Genomic DNA, 23,041 nt, shown 5'->3' on the forward strand with positions numbered 1-23,041 from the left:
AGGGATGGGAATGTTAAACACTGTCAAGCTGAAAAATAACCAGACATGATGTTGTACCTTGGCCGAAAATTATGTCTCTTCAGATTGCAATTGCCGTCTATAGATTTGACCTACAATCCGCGTTGAATGTGTTATTATTAATTCAGAATTACAGCGCCAACATAGCACATTCAAGATCGAAATTTGGTCCAATTTTAATGAATATGGTTATGCGAACTGATGGAATAATGAAATTTGCCCACATTTCAACTGTCATTCTTTGATTTCAGGGGGAAATGGTTTTGTAAAATGTCACGGATTAATTACAATCTGAAAAGCGTAGATCAAACCTGGAGAAGGAAATTATAATCCGAAAAGGGATAGTTTTGTTTTCGGCCACGGTATCATTGAGCGTATTTTCGACCATTTGACCTCAGCCAAAGTCACAAGGGAAATGTTGGTAGACATTGAACACGATCGAGTCGGGTTTGTTTTGTTACTTGAAATGTACATCCTGGACCATGCTGTAATCTGCATGTTCAGGTGTGAATAAAGAACGTTTATATTGAAATTACTTGTTAACTTATTCAAATGAGACTGGTTAAAAACGGGAATTTATTTAAAGTGTCATAATGTTTATAACTTTTCTTTCGCCCGCCGACTAACTGCTGACTGGCCGACCTTATTTATTTTGGCCTTACGATGAAAACCAGTAAAAAGCCACACAATTGCCCAGCAAGCTCAAAGACCAGCGCGACTATCAACTTTATTCTTTCGTATCATAAAACGTATCTACAGAGGTCAGGGATGGCTACTGAGATAAAAAAATCGCATACCACGCACATATTCATCTTCTGAAGTTTTTAATGGAACCAATGATGGATAGCGCGCTATTCAAAGCGTAATTCAGCTACGGGACCTTGTTATTCCTCACGACAGTACGGCTATTCCATTAATCATATCTCAAAATGAGATAATATCTTAGTACACAACTTAGCGAGCTGTTACACTCCATGATTACCGTTGTTGACATGCTGATATGATGCCAAGGGCGCCACTTTGGCGGGGATTGTTAGTCACAAAAAGTCTCTCGAGAAACACTTCACCCTTATGAGCATGTTTCTTGGTTGTTTGAACTGTCTATTTAACACTGAATTGGTACAGCGTTGCGTTTCCGACAGATTGGATTTCATACATTCAAAAGCTAAGTAGTATCGCGTGAGCACTAACTAATTTCACGTGTTGCTTTCTGTTGGAATGTGTCAATAAATTTCAGAAACTACCAATCGATCAGTTTATCATCAATGAGGGAGTGAGTTAGTCATATGATACGATGACTTTTGGTTTGGATCAGAATTTTCCCTGCAACTCTTAATTTTTTGAAAACGTAATTTTAAATCTCAACTGGGGTAATGGCTGACCTTGAGAGCATTTGTGGCTGACAGAACTATTTGGTTAGGTCAAAGGTCAAATATAATCAAAATTGACAGATAATACCACTTCAGGGAAGCGTGATGGTTTTATCGTCGAAAGAGCGTGAGACAAAATGGCGTCGTATGATATTGGTGGCGATGCGGGAGATAGAGCTACCATTTATGCTGACGAAAAATACAAGAAGGGTTTCTTTGTCACCAAACGAACTGCAGTTCTGCTCACAGTTCTCGCGATTGTCGTTCTCGCCCTGGTCGCAGTGTTGTTCTACTTCTTGCCCGTGTCCTCAACTGAACCCGGTGAGGGCACGCCCGCTCCTGGCGAAGACATCGATCCTCTACCGCAACGACCAACTGACCCTCCACCGACAGAGGATCCGAGGGGTCCCTTCGATGGAAGGCTGCCTGACTCTCTCGTACCAGAGCACTACAACATTTGGTTGAAAACATATCTTGACAATGAAGACGGGCCAAAGCAATTCACGTACGAAGGCGTCAGCACTGTGGAACTTCGATGCGAAAAGGATACAGACATCATCAAAATTCACTTTCTTAGCCTTAACATCGACTATCAATCAGTACAAGTCTTTCACTTGGACGAAGAAGATAGAGAGACTAAGCGTGAAATTAGTATTAAGAACATCTACACGAAGAAATATACGATTTTTTGGTCATAGAGGTTGAAGATACCCTAAGGAGCGGTGAAATATACTCTGTTACTATAGGCTACGACGCTATTCTCAATACCAATCCATTGTTTGGATACTACCTTACGAGCTATAAAGTCGGCGATGAAACGAGGTGAGAGTTTTATCTTGCTGTCAAACGCTGCTAAAACTTGGATAAATTTATGATTTGATGCAGTCATAAACGAAGTTTATTGGGGTTGGGCAGAGATAGTGCCGTGAACGTCTGTTCGTCAAATTTTACAGGAGGTCATCGTGTGACATACTCTAAAATGCCGCCCGTCATTTAATCTCTCCTAATCAGATTAGTACCCGGTACCTAAGAGAGTTACCAAGTTTGATGAAAGCCGTCGTAAAAAAAACCTGTATGCAATCATTTTCAACGTGATCAACACCTCTGTAAAACTACTAAAATTTGAAATTCGTTGCTTGTTTGACAATTTTACATAATTCAAAGTATTTTTTCAATCAGCCAGGTCGAGTACACTGGTTTTTTTTCACACTTTAATTTTGAAGAGCTTGCATCATACCAAAATCAAAGTAGCACTTTTCTGTTTTCAAATCATTTATCTTAATGGAGTTATCAGTAAATTACTTTGAATGATAGGAATAAACTCCTCCTGTACAGCTAATAGCTTTTGTGTCAGCTGGGCAGAGCGTCAAACCCAGTCGAAAAGAACAGAATAATTCGGTTGGTAGGCATGATTCACATTATCGTGTTAATGGTAGCCGAACTGTCGGAGAATTTGCACTTCGTTCGATGTTTCGGAGCGATAAACTTGTACACGCGACATAGCAGAATACTAGTAGTACCATAGTAGTAATATAAAAAAATCAGTTCAGATACAGTGTTGTCATATAAGAGAAACCATAGATCCCTAGGGTCTATGGAGAAACATACGAATATTTGTTGTAACAGGGGAGAATGTGGTGGCACCAGAGATGATGGTGATGGTAGACGGGGTGTCATGGTGACGATGATGGTTGTGGTTAATTGATGATGGTTGTGGTGACGATGATGATGGTTGGGTGAAGGCGGCGATTATGGTGATAATCATTAATGATAATCATGGTGATAATCATAATTATGACAATAATGATTACCATAATCATCAACATCGTGATCATCATAATGATAGTGATCATGATATCAATTGTATTTTAATAGTCGTCATCGTTGTTCCTACCGTGTGCAGCCTGCCAAAGAAACTTACGAATTACATCATCAAAATAACTTAAGTTTGTAGATCATTTGAAATCTTTGCATACCAATTTCAGATGGCTCTCGGCTGCTGTTTTCCAACCAAACGGAGCGAGGATGACCTTTCCATGTCTGGATGAACCTAACCTGAAAGCCACTTTCGACATCGCCATGGTCCACAGACCGAAGAGAAGAGCTCTCGCAAACATGAACGAGATCGCATTTGAAAACGATGGAGATTGGAATACAACATATTTCAACCGCAGTGTCCTCATGCCGACATACTTAGTGTCATTCTCGCTGACCGATTTTCCGAGTTTGGAAATGACAACTCCAAATGATGTTTTGGTAAGTAACATTTAAGAAATGTAATTAGCCTTGTAAACATGTCTTCAAAGTATAATCTCATCATCATAATCTCAGGGGCAACAGAATAGTCCGATTTGAAAATTGTGACAAGAAGTGTGTTTTACATGTAAACATTATTACTTTAGAACGTGTTTTTGTACAAACTGAATATTTGCAGGGAAAGTGAGATCCAGCTGCATCTGTCCTCCTGCTGACTTTGCAAACTTTACCAACCCTCTTGTTTTCTTTTCTCTTTTCTCCTCTTCCGTTTCTACACTTAAAGTACCTCTGTGCCCTCTCTTTGCCCTTCTCCGAGGAAAATAATCGGAAACAGCTGAATCTTACTCCCTGCCCTCCGGCTGGATTTTGGTCAAGTTTCCCGCTAAGTGTAATTTAAGATAACTAACCTCTAATGAGAAGAAAATTGCCCTCTCACCGACAGCTTGTACAAAGTCGCCCAGAGACACCCATTGTCACGAATATCTATAAATGTTAGCCACTCCTGATAAACCTTTGAATTCATTGCATTACATGGAGGATGATGCTAACAATGTTTGCACGAATGCCGTCGTGTTTTTTTTTTAATGAAATTCTATGATTGTTATCACCAGTTTCGTGTGTGGGCACGCGAAGAAGACATCAATGCCGCAAATTACTCTCTTTACATTGGCTCAGCAATGTTGACGTTTTTCGAAGATTACTACAGCCTACCTTACCCAATGCCAAAGATGGGTGAGTTGCATCATTTTTTTAAGTCTCTCGAGAACTTACTTCAATTACACTGATGTCCAAATACTTCTTTACTTAAAGGCACACCCGAAAAATAGAGAAAAAAATATTCCTTAATATTCGTTTCTGATGGTCTAATTAAATATATGGATAGATACTAAGCGATGGAGCATTAGATTGTGAGACGGTAGCAAAATGAAAGGAAATAATATGAGCAGAGAAAACGCTTTCACGCACGTCCTTTGCAAAATAATAAATTTGCGCTTATGTAAAGTGAGGGAGAGTGTTGCAATCTGGAGAATAAGTATGTATACATCTCTCCTTCAAAAGCTATGATAAAGCTTGGAGAACAAAATCATGCGCACAGGCTCATTATAATCACTTCTACGATCTGGTGGCCTATTCTTAGGTAACACTAAATTCATAATTTATGGCGTAAAATTTCCGAAAAATTAATATTTGCAAATATTTATTGACAGAAATCACCACCATCATATCATCATCATCATCGTCGTCGTCGTCGTCGTCGTCGTCGTCAAAATAATCTTTATCAAAGAAGGTTTGACATAAAACGTTCTTTGTGCACACATGCAACACATTCAGAAATTTATTTGAGACTAGTGTAAGAGCACCATCAACCAAAAGTTTTATTGAAGGAATTAGTTAAATTCACCTTCCATTTTATTAATTATTATAAACATTTGTCAGTTGCATAAAGCTCGATTACACATTAAGGACTATTTTGTTCACGACAGATATGGTAGCGTCTCCTGAATTTATTGCCGGGGCGTTGGAGTGCTGGGGACACATTTTATACGATGAGAATGCAATGTTGTACGACCCAAAAGTTCATCCGCCAACCCGTCAAAAGCGCGTTGCTGAAATTGTCGCTCACGAGCTCGTTCACATGGTAAGTTTTTCCGCTTGCTTGTAATCGAATGTAAAAAAAGGAACAACTTGAGGGTAATTGGAATCCAAAGTGACTTTAATACGATGTTTTTGTCGTTGGTTTTATCAGATGTTTCCTCGCTCACTGACATCAATGCATATCACCGCCTTGGTATTAAAGTTCACCAGACAGACAGTTCTTTGTATATGTCCAGTTTTCCAACACATACTAATGTTGTTTTAGTCCAAGTAATAGTTCTCTTGATGCCGATGATGATAACGATGATGATAACGATCATGATCATGACATCAACAACGACAACAACAAAAACAATAACAATAACAACAATAATAACAACAACAATAATAATAATAATAACAATAATGAATAAGTAAATAAAAACAATATATACTTCAACTCGGTAGCGTTAATAAGTACGTGGGCACGCTTCCTTTCACGAGGGTCGAGCACAAAGAATATTTATTTACAAGGAAAACTAAAACACAGGAGGTAAACGACGTCGACAACACTGCATACACTGTCAATCAACTTGTAAACACTGTCCGTAAAGCTTAGAGGATAAAATTCATAACAGGTATGCCTAACAACTCTGACTTGTTCAACTCTTCATCACGATGGCTACATGTAACACAGTGTGCAGACTCTGAGTAATATTGCGTAAGAGACTCTTTGAACTAAACTAGTTTAACAAATAGTACATATAGAGATCTGTGTGAGTTTGACATTGTCATCAAGTCCCGGGGGTATGGTGGAGACAGGCCACAACACAGGCGGCCCAAAAACTATTACTGAGTTTTTCTCACTGTTTTCTCTATCATTTTCTCTCCTTTTCTTCATGCTCTGACTGATCGGAGTAAATAAAATAAATGGTTATATAACCTAACCTAGCCTCTGTGACTCTTTATTTATTTTACACCCCATTACAAGGACGTATATCTCTTATACACACATGCTGTAATTAATTAGTCAACACATCAACTAATTATGCTAAAAGGAGAGGGACTGACATTGACAGAGAAAACGTGGAACGTGATGTGCGTCCGGGATACGTGACGACACATTCTCTAAAACAGATTTTCCAACATTTTCCAACATTCCAACAACGTAGGAACTTAAACAGCTCATCGACGGAAAAGATTAAAGTGCAACTAAGGATGTCGCTGGGTATGCTTAGAATATTTTTTGAAAGAAAGTGGTACTACCATGTACAACTGAAACCGCTGTGGAAACATCGCCCAGTAAACTTGTTACAATGGATTGTTGTGGTGCAAAATATCAAAACACATTAAAAACTATATAACAATACAACATGAGCATGTGGTGTGTTCTAAAACACCTATCGCCTGGTCTTTATTCGGGCTATAGCGCTCGTCTATTACCCCTCGTGGTCGTGTGTTACCAGAAACACGTCGCTATACCCCTCGGCTTACGGCCTCGGGGAATAGCTGCGATGTGTTTCTGGTAACACACGGCCCCTCGGGGTAATAGACGGGCGCTATAGCCCTCATGACCAGGCAATAGGTGTTTACTATTGTACTTGTGTAAACATTTTAACAGAGTAGATACCAGCATAGACAGTTGAACGCTTCAATGTCTGTGGTACCAGCGTCACAAGCAACGTCCGGTCGCATTAGTGCTTCAAACGACGATTAAAGCGATCCATATCCTTCTGGCCACAACAGCTCTCTAGACTAAGACAATTTTCTAAACCAGATATGATCTCAAAATGCTCACGTGTTTCAGTACAAATTACAGTTGTCTGTGAATTTAAACGTTTGCTACATGCTGTCAACTTTATTGAAAGTGTTATGATCAACATCATGAACAATATTCACCACAGATTAATTCGAATGTCATAAGGTATATAAATATGTAATTAGCTGAAATAAATCTTCTAAATTTCTTTGACTGCTGTCATGGTATTATCCCTTTATATAGCAAGTGCAATGCTCTTGGTGAAGTCCGACTTTCAATCCGTATATGCAAAAGTATGAAAGGTCATTAGATATACAAATTATAGATTAGCAGACATGAAAATGCAAAACATCTTTCACTTATACAACATAATTATATCTTCCATATACATAGCAAGTTACAGAAACACTTTTAGGGTCCTTTCCGTCTTATATCCCTAATCAGGAAAGTTCATTAAATATGCATTTGTTGAAGTAAAAAATGCCTAGTGACTTTCGATAATCTTGAATCATGGCATCTTCAATGTACATAGCAAGTTTCGTCAACTTTGGTCGAGGTAATAAAGATATATAACCCTAATAAGGAAAGTTCGTGAAATATGCAAATTAGGATTTTGGCTGAAGTAAAAATGCTTAATGACTTTCAGCAATGTTGTTTCATGGTATCTTCCATGTACATAGCAAGTTTCGTCAACTTTCGCCAAGTCAATCAAGATATATAACCCTTATAAAGAAAGTTCATTAAGTATGTAAATTAGGAGTGGGCTGATGTACAAATGCTTAATGACTTTCAATAATGTCAAATCGTAGTATCTTCACTATGCATACCAAGTTTCGTCTGTTTTGATTGTGTCGATTCAGATATATATCCCTTATCAGGAAAGTTCCTCAAATATGCAAATAAGCAATTCACTTTCATATATACACCTTTATGTCCTTCATGGAGGATAACTCCTTGTGTGATCAACATTCGTAATAAATCTCACCCAATGCTGTGCGTATGTTCTCATTGTATTTCTGTTTTTTCGAAAATCATTAATTATGCAAATTAGCATAAAATATGCAAGCCACACCCACCAAAACCTAATCAGTTCTTGCCATTTTCAAACAGAATCTATGTACCAATTGTATTCTGATCCGATAAGCCGTTCTTGAGATATCGGGCCCACAGACAGACGGCAGACAGACAAACACAGACACACGTACAGACACACAGACATCGCTGAGACATTAGCTCACGTTTCTGGACACGTGAGCTAAAAATGGTAAAAACAAAACAGCTATAAAACTGACTTCATGCTGAAGCTGGTAAATTGCTTAATTCAGGAGAAATGTACAGTTTATATTACATTTTATTTCATAATATTGTCATGTTTTCACCTTGCCTTTTAGTGTTATAGTTTTAGTGCAATATGTTTTAGTGCAATAAGAAATAACCCAAATTCAACTTTTAAGCGCGAAAGATCTTCCACATTTGCGCAATATTCATCTTCACATTTCTTTACTTTGATTTCGATGACAACGCCGTTCCAGTTTTGAAGCTCATTGGGTAAAAAATTAGACCACCTAAACAAATTAGACAATGGAATGTAATCCTCGCACAGAAGTTCGCATAGAGGATAGAATCCTTGCTACCAATCAATTCCCAGAACAAGTCTCATGATATGGAAGGTTGGACAATTCATGATGGCGCACGAAACATGTATCTGTGTGGTAGCCGATCTTGACTTGGTAGTTGAAAATCAATTACGATGTTGTCGTTATGAATAAGTCTCATGCAAAGTTTATGGGTTCTATGTTTTTGTTTATGTTTTTCACGTCAAAAAGTGTCCTTGAATGTATCATTTCCCTCGACTGGTGATAACCAATACTTTTTGTTTCGCTTCAAATGTCTGGAGAAACAAACGTCTTGTTATTGCATGGCATGGCATCTATATGAGCCATACGTTCTGTATAGAAAAGAAAAATTCTCTCACTCACTCACTCACTCTCACGCTGAGAAATACTCTGATTTATCGGCTTCCCGGTAATGAGGCCAAGTCATTGCTCGTTATACAATAAATTCCAGTCTCAGCTCACATATCACTTGACAGATCCAGTGGCCTCTTATCCTTCACATGAATTATAACAACACTATCAACAGGAGATGATCAAGATAACACTTTTACAGCACCTATTTCAGCACTCAGAACTGTACTTAACGACTGTGATCTTTTATACTGTATCTTAAAAGTGACTACACTACATGCATTCAGTTTTCTCAGTGCTTGGGCACATTTTTGCGTAACATCAACTACATAGTACAGGTAACTATGTAAGTTAGAATGCTGACATTTGGACTCTGAAATGTGTTCAATAATTTACTGCCCAATTGCTTGTGTTAACTTATTTTGAAGTTTTCGCCGTCCTGTTTTATAGTGAAAATCAAATATGATTGTTCTTCATACAGTGAACTAAAACAGTGTTAGGAAATGTATTTCGCTGGCACCAAATTTGTACCTCAGTTACCCTTGATTTTGATTCTTGATCTTAACAGAGAGCAAATTTAATTTCCCTGAGACAAAGACAAAAGTCTTTCTGTTTCAGGGAGCATACTCTTTCACTTTCACGTTCTAATTCGTCAATAGTCTTAGCCGACATACTAGTAAGCATTTAGGTGCCATTAGCAAACATCTCAACTATACATTGAAATGCATGTACATGCGTGCTACAAAATGAAAAAAAAGAACGGATCCAGAATTGACCCCATGGGTACGCCAACTGACACTGGTACTCTGTCGGATTTGTATTCATTATAACCACACACTGTTCTCTATTAGCAAGGTGTGTGTAAAAGGAAATTTTGCGGCGTTATCTCTCACGCCACGAATTTAGAGTATTCCTATTCAACTCGTATAGTCTACAAGATCGAACACTTTTCGGAAGTTTATAGGCTAACCAAGTAATCGCTTGTTGTTGTTATAACAACAAGAGCACAAAATTGATGCAAGAGCAGACTGGTATGAGTGAAAAAGCTCTAAATCCAGATTGCTTGGTACGAATAGATCGTTATCTTGAAAATAAACAATCAGTCGATAATGGATATGTCGCTCCAACACCTGGGACTGGTGAAGTACTTTCTGGTCGATAATTACAGGGGCCACTGAAACTCCCACCCTCATGTGTTTCAGTAAATTACATTGGGTGGGGATAGGTATACGAGTGAGTGCACCCATTAAAATACCATGGGGATATGACATTTTCTAAATGACTCAAACCTTTGCCTGCAACTCCTCCAAAGTAGCAGCGTGCTTGATATTTAATAAATTGAGTTGTTTTTCAACAAGCTGTGTGATGATATTTGGTTTGTAGAAATACATGTGAGAAATTCGTTCCTGAATGCAAAGATTTCAGAGTGCAAACTTGGCGCGTAACCCCATTAAAAGTCTAGACTTTGGCAAATGTTGTGATAAGTATTTTTTTTTTGGTCATTGTTTACATTGAGGTTATTTCATGATAGCCAATTTGAAATGCTATTTGCCTTCTCTGCAAACACTTGAGTGTTTTTGGTCGAAATAAGCACCAACGATTGACAACACATTTAACTCGAAAAGTGTGTCTCAGGTTTATTTTCTCTGTTCCAGTTTTTTTTTCTGTTTTTTTTTTTGTTTGGTTTTTGGGTTTTTTTTACTCTTCAAGGTGTTAGACAGGGGGTAAATCACCAGCCGGAAAATGTCGCTTAAGGCAGTATGCGCCCCAGGGACAGGTATTCGGACGCTAAAACTTTTACAACTCTTTCCTGATCTACAACTTGTGGGGTTCATTTTAAAGCTCTTGGTGTAAGAAAAATTTTACCCGTCTTAGAAATTCGAAAATTTTATTTTTCTTCATCGAGTTAACACAGGGATGACGGCCATTTTGAATTTCAAACATCGGTAGATTTTGGGTAATTTGTAGCAAAATTTGCATGGTGACCCTGATTTTTATTTGTGATCTTGAAAGTGAAAAATCCCTCGAGGAAAGTTTCAGCAAAAGTTTACGTCTTTCATTTTCGAGGTGTGTACTTCCTTAATAGAAAACGATCTAGTGTCTAAAAGAAAATGTATCGACGCAGTTTACAGGATAGATACAACAAATTATGGTCACGCAAATATCAACTGGAAATACTGCAGCGTTTGTATAGGGTAAGGAAAACATTTAGAGATGTTATTTTAATTTGCTCTCATGTGATCTCTATGTAAACAACGGTTACAAAGTACACATCACAGCACTCGCTAATGTCTAGACTTTTAGAAAATCCATATTTTAATGGGGTTACCAGATCAGTGTTTTGCAGGGAATTCAGTTTTTGCCCAACGTCCTTCAGCTTATCCTGATACACATTCAATCCAATACCGCACAGGGATGATGATTATGATGGTGGTGGTGGTGGTGGTGGTGTGATGTCGGTGGTGGTAATAACGTTGGTGATGGAAGTGGTGGTGATTATGATATTATTATCATCTTAATCATAACTATAATTATGAATATGTTAATTATCATCATCGTTATAATAATCATAGTTGTCGTGATGACGACTGGTGATGATGATGATGACGATGATGATGATGATGATGATGATGATGATGATGATGATGATTGTGATATTGACAGCGACGATAATACATTCCTGCTCAGAGGTCGCGTGTTAAAATACAGGAAGCAGTCACTGCAACGTACACACATAAAATATGGAGACAACGTTCAAACTTAAAGGAAACTCCTACATAAGCTTAGAACAGACGGATGTTGTGGAAACAACGCAAAAGTCCGTCAATTTCTACGCAATGTCCAGACCCTGTTTTCTATCTTTACTTTGATGTGAGCAGGTATGGTTTTGAGACAGGACAACAAAGAATCCCGAACTACACTGTTGTTGGGCGTGCATAGTTTATGATTTGTCGATTTACACTTTGCTTATGTCACTTGACTACATTTTATATTGATAACCTAGTTCTTCTCATCAATTCCACCATTTAATCTGTGGGTCAAATTCGTTAACTATTGCAAAAATCACCACAATGGAGCGAGTGGCCGAATAGGACACAGAGCTTGAGAATGCAAATCGACAAGAGAGATATTTTAACAAGTATTATTACACTCACTCATTCAGCGTGCACTGCCATTGGTTAAACACGACTCACGTGACATGTAAAAGAACGTAATGATGCCCTCTCCGAATGTGATAATGCCCCCTGCGAACTTGATGATGCCCTCTGCATTTGATATTACATGGATGACGTTATTTTACTTACTGCGCCTCCTTTCTGCGCAAAACAAATTCTCGTTCGCTTGTTGTACTTTGCAGCTGGCAACTAACACTTATGGCTGCGAAACGTCATGCAGAGCTGTCATGGCACAGTTAGACGATATATTGATGCAAGTAAACAGCAAACGAACGAAAATGGCAACAAGGAATGCAATTTCTGTGTTCAGCGACTATGCAAGCAACAAATTTGGATATACGCCACCGAGGAGATCGGCAAACTTTAGCGGCAACCCTAGACTCGGCAATGACAACATTTTACGCTGAGGGCCGGACTCAGAAGGCGAACTGTACTCGGAGAAGTCTTTGTGTTTTGGTTTCTTTGCATGTTAGCTTGTTCGGTGTAATAAAAATAATAACACATGAGAGCTTGGGCAATATCACGATTTTTTGCCTGCCCTCGGGCTGGTGGTCATGATCGAAATACTGATGATGCCCGAGCCGTTTATCATCAGTATTTCGATCATGACCACCATCCCTTGGGCCGGCAATAAATCGTGTTGTAACACACCTCATCCGCAGTCTGTATTCTAATTCGCCAGTTGATAGTCACGTGGGATGCATTCTTTTTGTGCTGATCCACGTAAACGCCGTCATCAGGCATCATTTGTTGGAACTGTTGCCCGCCAGGCATCAGTTCCGAAAAATGATGCCCGCTGACGTCAAAAACGACATTGACGCGTGCGCGGACCGGAATGTAAACAAAGATGTCGTCTGCGGCCGATCGAAACGATAGTCGAGAATTTTTTTGGTTTATCCTACTTTCTGAAGAAGAATTGAATGCTTTGGTTTCCAACAAGGACTCGAAACGGACGAAAACTATAATCAAAGGTGCATTGAACGTTTTGCAGAAGTATTGCGATCCTGTTAGGAAAAACGCTTTCTTACTGAACCGCTCCAACATATTACATCATAGGCCTACATGAGACAAGTTTTGTGTATAGTAAGTTCTTATGCATGGCTACGGATGAGATGTGTTACAAAACACATATTGACTGGCCATGAGGGCAACAGCATACGTCTTTAACCCCTCGGGCCTGTGAGTCACCCCCAAAACAGACTGTTTCCCTCGGCCTACGGCCTCGGGAAACAGTCTCTTTTTGGGGGTGACTCACAGTCCCTCGGGGTACAGACGTATGCTGTTGCCCTCATGGCCAGTCAATATGTGTATAATATTGCCCTCGCTCTCATATGTTATTATTTAAACAGACGGTCAAAACTTCATATCAGGATCGCGCAACTTCTCTAACCTGCACTTACAATCACGCTAATAACAAACTTGACGAATCGTTCGATTTAAGGTGACTAAAATCAGTTGAGGTGGCTGATGTCAATTACAACTATCTCCAAGAAGGGTATAGCAAATTATAAATATGGTGCAATGCAGTACCTCTCATTATCTACTCTGTTATCATCTTTTTTTTTCCAGTGGTTCGGTAATCTGGTCACCCTTGACTGGTGGGACCATCTTTGGTTAAACGAAGGGTTTGCAACGTTCTTGCCATACATTGCCGTAGAAAAATTTCATCCAGAATGGAAAATCGTAAGCACGTCTAGACTTTACCGCCTTTACATCTCCATGTCCCTACGTGACTTTTGTTATATATAAAAACCTATCACTCATCGTTCCTTGACATTTCGGTAATTTGAGGGTGTATCACGTTCAGGCTGACCTATGACCCCTGCAAAAGAGGAGCCTTTATGATGCCACCAGTGCATTCTTTATCAGGTTGCGTCCTTGAGTTTTCCAATATTTCTTTATTTTTGTTTTGTGTAAAGAATGTGTAAGTTGTGTACATTATACTTATTTAATAGCATCTTTTCATTTGCCTTCTTTATTATTTATTTCTCACAAAGTGGGATCAATTCTTGACCGATGACATGGCGTCAGCTATGTCGGCCGATTCGACATCCTCAAGATCAAAGCCATTGGTCAGAACCACGGGCTGGGTGGATGAAATCTGGAGTATGTTCGATACAATGTCATATAGTAAGGTAAAAAGTCATTTGTCATGTAATCTGAGAATACAATTTTATTTTCTTTCGGAGTCCTCCTTTATTCATTTTGACATGTTGAACATGTTGTTCTCGCCTAGGCCGAATGAAAAAACGTGTATCTCTGGTAACCCGACCTACCCTATTTAAAACCTCCGACCCCAAACTTTCTTTTCATTTTAAACATCACGAATGATTTCGCCATATTTTGCTGTTTTCTGATGGGTAACACTGAAGTTAAAAATAATAATTAAAAGAGTTCCCAACCGACGTACCCTATCCGAGGACTTGTTAACGGAATCAAAGCCACTATTTTTGTTCTTACGGTCTATTATGAAGTCGCTGTCTTGAATGATGACAGCATCGTATATTATTGCCTGAATACAAGAATTTAGGTAGTGATTTGCATGCTCGGGCCAGAGGGCAAGTGGTCACTATCTCACCTGAAAGCTAACGCCCTTCTATCCACTGAGCACGAAAACAAAAGTTGTAACAAAATGTGAAAAGTGTGAATACAATCTTTTATCCGAGCTCGAAAAAGTAATGCCGACCACTCTTTTCATCAGACCGGAGGACCCTTGATAACCGGCTGTACATGGTACAGATGGCCGAGAACGTCCCCGGATGTCGCTAGTCGTTTACATTCAGTCAGTGGGTGTCCGTCGTGTATGTGCTACAATCTCTCAGCCCCTCGACGGCTACGCCAACTCAGACCATGAGAGCGCCCTCAGTTCAGCAAGTCAGCTAAGCGGCCTGTGTTGAAAGACCGTTGAGGCGTTGTCCTCTTGTGGTAGAAAATCAGAGCTACGTTGCGAACAAGTCATTATGAGAGAGTCTATTTTTACACAAAGGTTCACTTATAGATCGTGCAACTGAAGATATGTTCACAGCGCGGAACATCATAGCTTGTGATCAAGGTTTATCACATAAACATGAAGAACATCTTTTACAGTGAAAATTGCCCTTCACCATATTCTGCACTAAAATTGTCCTTCGCCCGGTTTTTCAGCGAAAATACTGTCGTTCATGGTATTTTGCACTGATAGCATTGTCCTTCGCCCAATTATACTGTGAAAATGCTTTCCTTCAACCAATTTTGTTGTGAAAATATATCCTACGCCCCATTTGCTGTGAAAATAGTGTCCTTCACTAATAACATTGTCCTTCTCCCTATCAGTGAAAATACTGTCCTTCGGCATATTAATATTCAATATTCTAATAACGTTGTCGTTCGCCCTATTTTGCGATGAAAACAGGTCCTTCACCACGTTTTGAGTTGAAAATGGTAGCCTTCAACCCATTTTGTACGGATATTTACCAATCTTGAGAGTTAGTCTGTCCTTCACTTACCGGTAATTCTGGACTGAAAATACTGTTCTTGCCCTTTCTGTGTTCAGAAATATCGTCCCTCATTGTCCTTCAGTGTCCCTCGTTTCAGTGTCATCCAATATTAGATAGAGAGTACACCTTCTTCTTCTTCTTTCTCACCCAGGGAGCATCGGTCCTGCGGTCTTTCAGTACATTCCTAAGAAATGAAACCATTTCTCGAGGTATTCTTTACTACCTCCACGAAAACGTGTACGGTAATGTTGTCACGGATGACCTCTGGGAATCGCTGACTAAGGTATGGCATTTGTCATGCAACGGATTATGTAAAATCCAGTGTTATTGCTTCATAGCATCAATGTATTTGCCCACTTTTTAAACAAAGACAAGCGCCAAAATGCATTTCCAGCTTTACTATCTTCCATTCATTTCTACGTTTCTCTACTTCTATCCTGGAAGCCTCGACATGAAAGCTATGTCTTTCTAATTTAAACTCCTGCGGTTTCGTTTTAAGACCTGATGGTCCAATATGTTTCCCTATAATCTATTTTGACTCGACTAATTTCTGAACAATTAATGAAATTAAAGAATTACAGACATTGAAACTTCATCGAAAATCATTAAGTCGCCATCACTTGACAATTATCTGTCGTAGAGGGCGCGAACGGGAAATGCCGAAGCTCTCTAACACTCGTTGCCACATAAGTATGATAAAGTACAAGAACCATGTCGAGAAAAATTAAAACGCCGTAAAAGGTCGTAAAATGTCAGGGAACATGAATATCGGATGTCTTTTAATTTTTTTCAGGCTGATCTTGAGGACAAGAACACGGATGTCAAAGAAATCATGGACCCGTGGGCTTTGCAGTCTGGTTTTCCGGTAGTCACTGTCATCCGCATAGCTGCCGACATGGTAGAAATCAACCAGACACATTTCCTTCTCGATCCGAACGATGAACCTTCTGACGAATTCCCGAATCTTGGGTAAATTGCAAATGTTGCTGAACGGAAAAGTTATGAGCGTCAAACGTATTATGAGCAAAAAAACTCAGATCGCTTACATGTGAAAAATTATAATACAATCTTAGCGTCACCCAATACGGCGCAATAACTTACTGACTTCAGCATTAAATTTGGCACTTTGAAAGCTATTTTTTCCACCAACTCTGATTGCTATGAATGCCTCATTGGAGCACAAGGAGATACAACGCAGCTCTCTCCGCAGGTGTTGCTTTCTCGACTTTGACGATTCGAGGTACATTGAATTGCCTTCATCGATAATAACTTACCATCTCAGGATATTCACATTGAAACAACACTCACTGACACTCTTTGCATAAATGAATCCTTATCTTTTGTACTTCAATAATTGATGTTCAATGATAGTGTGATTTCCTTACATCTAATACTATAAACTTGTACACACGAGGCATGAGCAACGTTTTCGTACAGTGACGCCTTTTTAAAAATCTCAATTCACAGGTTCAAATGGTACGTGCCACTAACGTACACTTACAAATCACGTGACCAATTCTATCCGCCACTTGAGGCTATGTTATCTCCTGACACAGATACAAGTAAGTATAAAAGGGAAGCAATAAAGTAATTCGCTCAAACGAACGGCTATCGTTGCTGTAGTATGGAAAATTCAGAAAATTTGGCTTAGTTCGATTTTTTTCAATGACTGCAAAACCCTGTCCCTCTTTTTTTAGAGTTGTATGAGAATGAAGGGAAGGGGTTGAGTCTATTCACATTACTGATACCACATCGTTAATCGTTTAAGCCGTGTGTGTTAGCTGTTTGGTTTTTGGAAAACTATGGCGAGAGTTTTTGAAGACACAGAAGACAGGAAGAAAAACGTATCTGGCAGGTTTTGAAGTACTGCAGCTGTCTATTTTTGTGCCAAGTGTGTACGTGTTTATTTGTTCGTTTTTTTGTTTGTTCTTCGAGCGAACAAGACGCAGAGAGAAACTTTCTTTTATCATTTTCTCTGGCAATGTTCCATTTCAGAGCAATTGCATCTTGAAGGAACGCCCCAAGATGACTGGGTTCTCTTCAATATCAACAAGCAAGGATACTTTCGTGTGAACTATGATACAGACAACTGGGTCAAACTCGCAGAGCAGTTAAAAACTGATCACAAGGTTGGTACGAGGTTGTTAGTCTGCACTGTGGTTGGTGTCAGTCATTGACCCGTCTCAGACTCGGGGATATCATGACGAGTCGTTCCCACACAGTTAGAAAATGTCTTTCAAGACATTTGAGCTATCTATCCTGCAACAGGTCAGCAAGATAGCTTGTCAAGTTTCACTGAAGCTATTAAACTGATGAAATCGACTTATCCAAGTTCAACCGTTGAGGTCGGGGTAGGGGACCGATATCGGTTGGCAATGCACATCACGCACCGGGTTCTTTGAGTTGACAGAGTCCATGATGCTATGAAGTGAAGTCAAAAAGAGTTTTCCATTTTCGTCTAGCTAACAACTTAGTACAAATATGGCCATCTGAAAGTCAACAGTCGTGATATCTTAACTGATATCTGTTTTGAAGTTTTCTATTAATTTTGGCATTTTGCTGAATGCTATGGTTAACAGCCAAAATTAAGTACGAGATGGAGAAAATAAAATTCGTAAAATCGTTCGCAGTGGCGACATACAATGAAGCTGTATAGGTATCTACAGGCGATTACGATTCACGCAACAAATAGAATGTAGTATTTGTCTATTCACAGGTATTTCCGACCCAGACACGCGCCTCAATTCTGGACGACTGTCTTATCATATCACAACCTGGCTATGTCGACCATGTCTATGGACTGAGACTGACGGAATATTTGTACTATGAAGAAGAGTATGCACCATGGCAACTGGTTTTGCGAGCTCTTCCATTCACACATGGAATGTTATTAAGAACGTCGGAGTTTGGAATGTTTGAGGTTTGTCTTAAATGTTGCCGTATATGCTACTTCTGTGTCCGTACGTACGTCCGTCTGTACGTCCATCCGTCTGTCCGTCCGACCGTACGTACTTATGTCTGTCTGTCTGTCTGTCTGTCTGTCTGTCTGTCTGTCTGTCTGTCTGTGTATGTATGTATGTATGTATGTATGTATGTATGTATGTATGTATGTATGTATGTATGTATGTATGTATGTATGTATGTATGCATGCATGCATGCATGCATGTATGTATGTACGTATGGGGAATAGCTAGCGAGAGGACATTGGGATACAGAAACAGTGTAGAGACTCAAAACCTTCAAGTTAAAACCGTTTATTTCTTATACAAAAATGTTACACTCTGCCAGGTGTTGTCCCTTCTTTTTTATGTTTTTGTTCGTAAAGACACCTACTATATACAATCTATGCGGTGATTATTTACATACAGTTGAAATGTCACTAGCTGATAATGACGTATTTATTGCTAAGGTACCAATCAATGGTAAAGACCATAAACACCAGAACAATCATTGACTTGTTTGATTTCTCACAGTCCGTATCGGTTCACCGCATAATTAACAATTCTGAACCTGGTTATTGACCTTTATGCAGACTGACGTCAAACTGAATGACCTCTGTAACAGTATGTATTTATGTATGTAATGTATGTATGTATGTATGTATGTATGTATGTATGTATGTATGTATGTATGTATGTATGTATGTATGTATGTATGTATGTATGCATGTATGTATGTATGCATGTATGTATGTATGTAGGTAAGTATGTATGTATGTATGTATGTATGTATGTATGTATGTATGTATGTATGTATGTATGTATGTATGTATGTATGTATGTATGTATGTATGTGTGTGTGTATGTATGTCTGTCTGTATGTATGTATGTATGTATGTATGTATGTATGTATGTATGTATGTATGTATGTATGTATGTATGTATGTATGTATGTATGTATGTATGTATATACGCACGCACGCACGCACGTACGTACGTACGTATGTATGTTTGTTTGTATGTATGTATGTATGGATGGATGGATGGATGGATGGATGGATGGATGTATGTATGTATGTATGTATGTATGTATGTATGTATGTATGTATGTATGTATGTATGTATGTATGTATGTATGTATGTATGTATGTATGTATGTGTGTGTGTGTATGTATGTATGTATGTATGTATGTATGTATGTATGTATGTATGTATGTATGTATGTATATACGCACGCACGCACGCACGTACGTACGTACGTATGTATGTTTGTTTGTATGTATGTATGTATGGATGGATGTATGTATGTATGTATGTATGTATGTATGTATGTATGTATGTATGTATGTATGTATGTATGTATGTATGTATGTATGTATGTATGTATGTATGTATGTATGTATGCATGAATGCATGCATGCATGCATCTAGCTATACCTACCTACCTAATTGCCTATCTATCTTTCTATCTATCTATTTCTATATATGAGTGATCTGTTGGTCTGTGTCATTGTTGACGTTCTGACAGTTTTTGGAATGAATGATTTTCCTTCAGAAATATTGGAGAAGTCAGATTGTCCCTTTGTATTTGTCAGTTGGATGGAATTTTACAAACAGTGACCTCCTGGACTAGTAAGTAAAGCGCTAGATTGTATTAGCTTTGTAAGTGATGGCGTTGATTTAGGTACTCTTAGCTTTGATAGTTGTAGGGAGTGGGTAATGTGATGCGATGACCGTATTAATGGTCACAAGGGATGAAGCCGAAGGTACAGAGATGGTGGCGGTTGTTGTGAGTAGCATATAGCCATCAGTCCGTATGTTATCAACGTCCGGCTCCATACGGAATTATCTTTCGCCAAAACTATTTATTCCAGTGATGTAAACGAGGAAATAATCGTATTGAGAGGAATCTAAATCGTTTTGTTTGGTCCCTTCTCATTGGCGTTTCCCGTCTCTCAGCTACCAGAGGATAAATGCCATCGAAACAGCTTGTCGTTATGGAAACGAAGACTGCATTGAGGTATCAAAATCACTGTATCGAGCTTGGATGGAAGACCCCGACAACGATCCGTAAGAAGGAATTATTCTTACTTTCTTTCATATAGCTGGGCTGCTACTCCACAGTCTTAATCATGATACTATGATACAACAAGTGAATGGTTCATGGTTAAACTGTTTGTCTGTGTTTACAAAACTCGATCTGTCAAGTATATCAATATGTAGCAGAGGTTGTTTGTGACCAAAAAATTATTAAAATGAAATTTACTTTTACTAAGAAAACTAATGTATGAAAGTTTTACATGTGTACCACTAGGCATAGTCACTGCCCTTTTTTAGAATTTTTTTCAGTACTGTTCTTCAATGTACCAACCAAATGCTCTAGGTATAATGCATAAATCGTGTGGAAACATCGAGTGTTTAGCTTTATCTACACTTCGTACAAGTATAAGATGCTATGTTCTTGTCAGTCCTTAATCTAAGTCTTAGGGTAACTTCAATTTTAATAAATTAAAATGAACCTTACAAATATATAAGCGTTAAGCTATGACAGTGAACAGCGAACAAATACTGGGTATTTTTACTGTCTCTTGGGAGAAGACCAAAATAGAAGACAATAGACACCCAATCAGCCGGTACTCTGAAGATTGCAATGTGTTCTTTCGCCAGCACTCCAGATGAAGTCAATGAAATAGTGTACTGCACAGCCATACGGTACGGCGGTCCTGCAGAGTGGCAATTTGCCTACGACCAGTCTAAATCTTCCTCTCCCGGCACAAGGACTTTATTAGAGAACGCGATGGGTTGCTCAAGAGACAGCTGGCAACTGCAATAGTAAGAATGTGTTTATGGTATTCGGCATTTGGTGAACGGAGCCTCAGAGAGAGAGAGAGAGAGAGAGAGAGAGAGAGAGAGAGAGGGGGGAGGGAGGGAGAGAGAGAGAGATTTAAGCCATAAACTTAATATTTTTCTGTATGAAGCAATAAATATGAAAGTTTCTTTATGGGTCAGATAGGCTCAGTCAGATAGGAATGTAAATTTGTCAATAAAAAATTAATATTGAACTATGCATCGCGTTGTTTGCTTTGTATTACTGAATGAAATATGGGATGGAAAATGAGAAGACGTCGGCAAATAGTGACCCTATTAACACTGTAATTTGAGAATGGTCTATTTGTGTGGCCCTAGGCCAGTCCGTGTAAAGAGTCCAGGAAGAGCGACCTCGTCGTAATTATTCAGATTATTTACAACATTAAACAACATCCTCGACGATGTGTCTTTCCCATGGTGATAACTCGATCAGATGAGAGAGAGAGAGAGAGAGAGAGAGAGAGAGAGAGAGAGAGAGAGAGAGAGCACTCCAGGTGTTTTTCTATGTATTTTTGACGTCGACACAAACTGTTCATGGTTCGAATTCCTTTTCAGCTACTTGGAAGATTACCATAGCGACGGCAGAAGTAGGGTTGCAATCGACAACATCCGGGACAAATCGTCGCTAGGGTATTCAACGGCGTGGGAGTTTACCATGACACGCTTCGAAGAACTGCTAAATATGTAAGTCTCGCAGCATCAAAACTATCTTATTTCCTTGATGTGATTACTGCTCGTATAATGACAATCATTTGACATTTAAAACAATAAGTTTGTTTAAATCTTCCCAAGAGAGTATTAGTTAGGAGACAAATTTCAAAACATAAACATTATTTATTTTCAAGTGTCGTCAATAATTATGACAAACTTTTTTTTTCTTCTACATTTCAAGCTACGGTAATTCCTCCTTCGACATTGTCTGGGACTTTGCTGATCTGATGACGACTCGATATGATAACGAAAAGGTATAGTTACAGTTGTCATTGTCTATTCATTGTAAAGTATCCACTACGCGTGCACCTGTATCATCATTAGTAAAGGAAAAACTTAATATCAATGTATGGCGACCCTTATGGCAATACTATGAATCATCAAACCAGCAACACTTATTGAGAGTGAATTCAACAATTTGTATATTTCAGCTATACATGTTCGGTACAAAACACAGAGACATGCCCGCATCGGCGGCCAGTGGCTTCTACAGAGCAGTGGAGATCGTCGAAACGAACATTGCTTGGATGGACAGAAATCAAGAGAGCATACGCGAATGGCTGGTAGATGTCACGAGCAACATGCCAGACGTGAAGGCGCGTGCAACCGATGGCGTGGTGGAACACATCAAGATGGTGGTGTCAGGCCGACGACATCAATCTAGAGCCTCTCTTTACGAATTCCATTGGGCGAAACCAGAGAATGTACTTTGAAAAAAAAAGCATTAAAGAGCTGGCAGATGTAACGTACATTAATTGCGAAGACATGGATTATTCGTCAGATTTAGGTTAGATTCAAAGAATCATTTTAATCTGTCACACAAGGGAGAAATATTATGTATCTAATCTAGAAGAGTTATTTCCTGAAATGACAAAATGGCTGGATTCGTTGTTGACCAGCTAATAAAATTATGTGACAAAATCCA

The 23,041-nt window shown here is 38.9% G+C and overlaps 1 protein-coding gene across 1 annotated transcript; it reads left to right on the forward strand.

Annotated features, from left to right (window-relative positions):
* Nucleotides 1–1,461: 1,461 nt before the first annotated feature.
* Nucleotides 1,462–23,041, forward strand: LOC139135487 (aminopeptidase N-like). Its single transcript, XM_070702885.1, has 17 exons — nucleotides 1,462–2,210; nucleotides 3,374–3,644; nucleotides 4,256–4,376; nucleotides 5,129–5,283; nucleotides 13,691–13,804; nucleotides 14,119–14,256; nucleotides 15,749–15,880; nucleotides 16,391–16,566; nucleotides 17,065–17,159; nucleotides 17,593–17,726; nucleotides 18,314–18,517; nucleotides 20,093–20,169; nucleotides 20,497–20,607; nucleotides 21,205–21,369; nucleotides 21,961–22,089; nucleotides 22,298–22,370; nucleotides 22,548–23,041. The coding sequence occupies exons 2-17, from the start codon at nucleotides 3,414–3,416 to the stop codon at nucleotides 22,827–22,829; spliced, it is 2,337 nt and encodes a 778-aa protein (XP_070558986.1). The 5' UTR covers nucleotides 1,462–2,210; nucleotides 3,374–3,413; the 3' UTR covers nucleotides 22,830–23,041.

The sequence above is a fragment of the Ptychodera flava genome, chromosome 6 (assembly GCF_041260155.1).
Source record: "Ptychodera flava strain L36383 chromosome 6, AS_Pfla_20210202, whole genome shotgun sequence".
NCBI classification, from domain to species: domain Eukaryota; kingdom Metazoa; phylum Hemichordata; class Enteropneusta; family Ptychoderidae; genus Ptychodera; species Ptychodera flava.

What these genes read in the sequence shown, in the direction of transcription:
- LOC139135487 (XM_070702885.1), top strand. Translation starts at nt 3,414, where the DNA reads ATGACCTTTCCATGTCTGGATGAACCTAACCTGAAAGCCACTTTCGAC. An exon ending in TTCGAAGAACTGCTAAATAT is followed by an intron (nt 22,090 to 22,297) that starts GTAAGTCTCGCA and finishes CTACATTTCAAG; the next exon opens with CTACGGTAATTCCTCCTTCG. An exon ending in CTCGATATGATAACGAAAAG is followed by an intron (nt 22,371 to 22,547) that starts GTATAGTTACAG and finishes TGTATATTTCAG; the next exon opens with CTATACATGTTCGGTACAAA.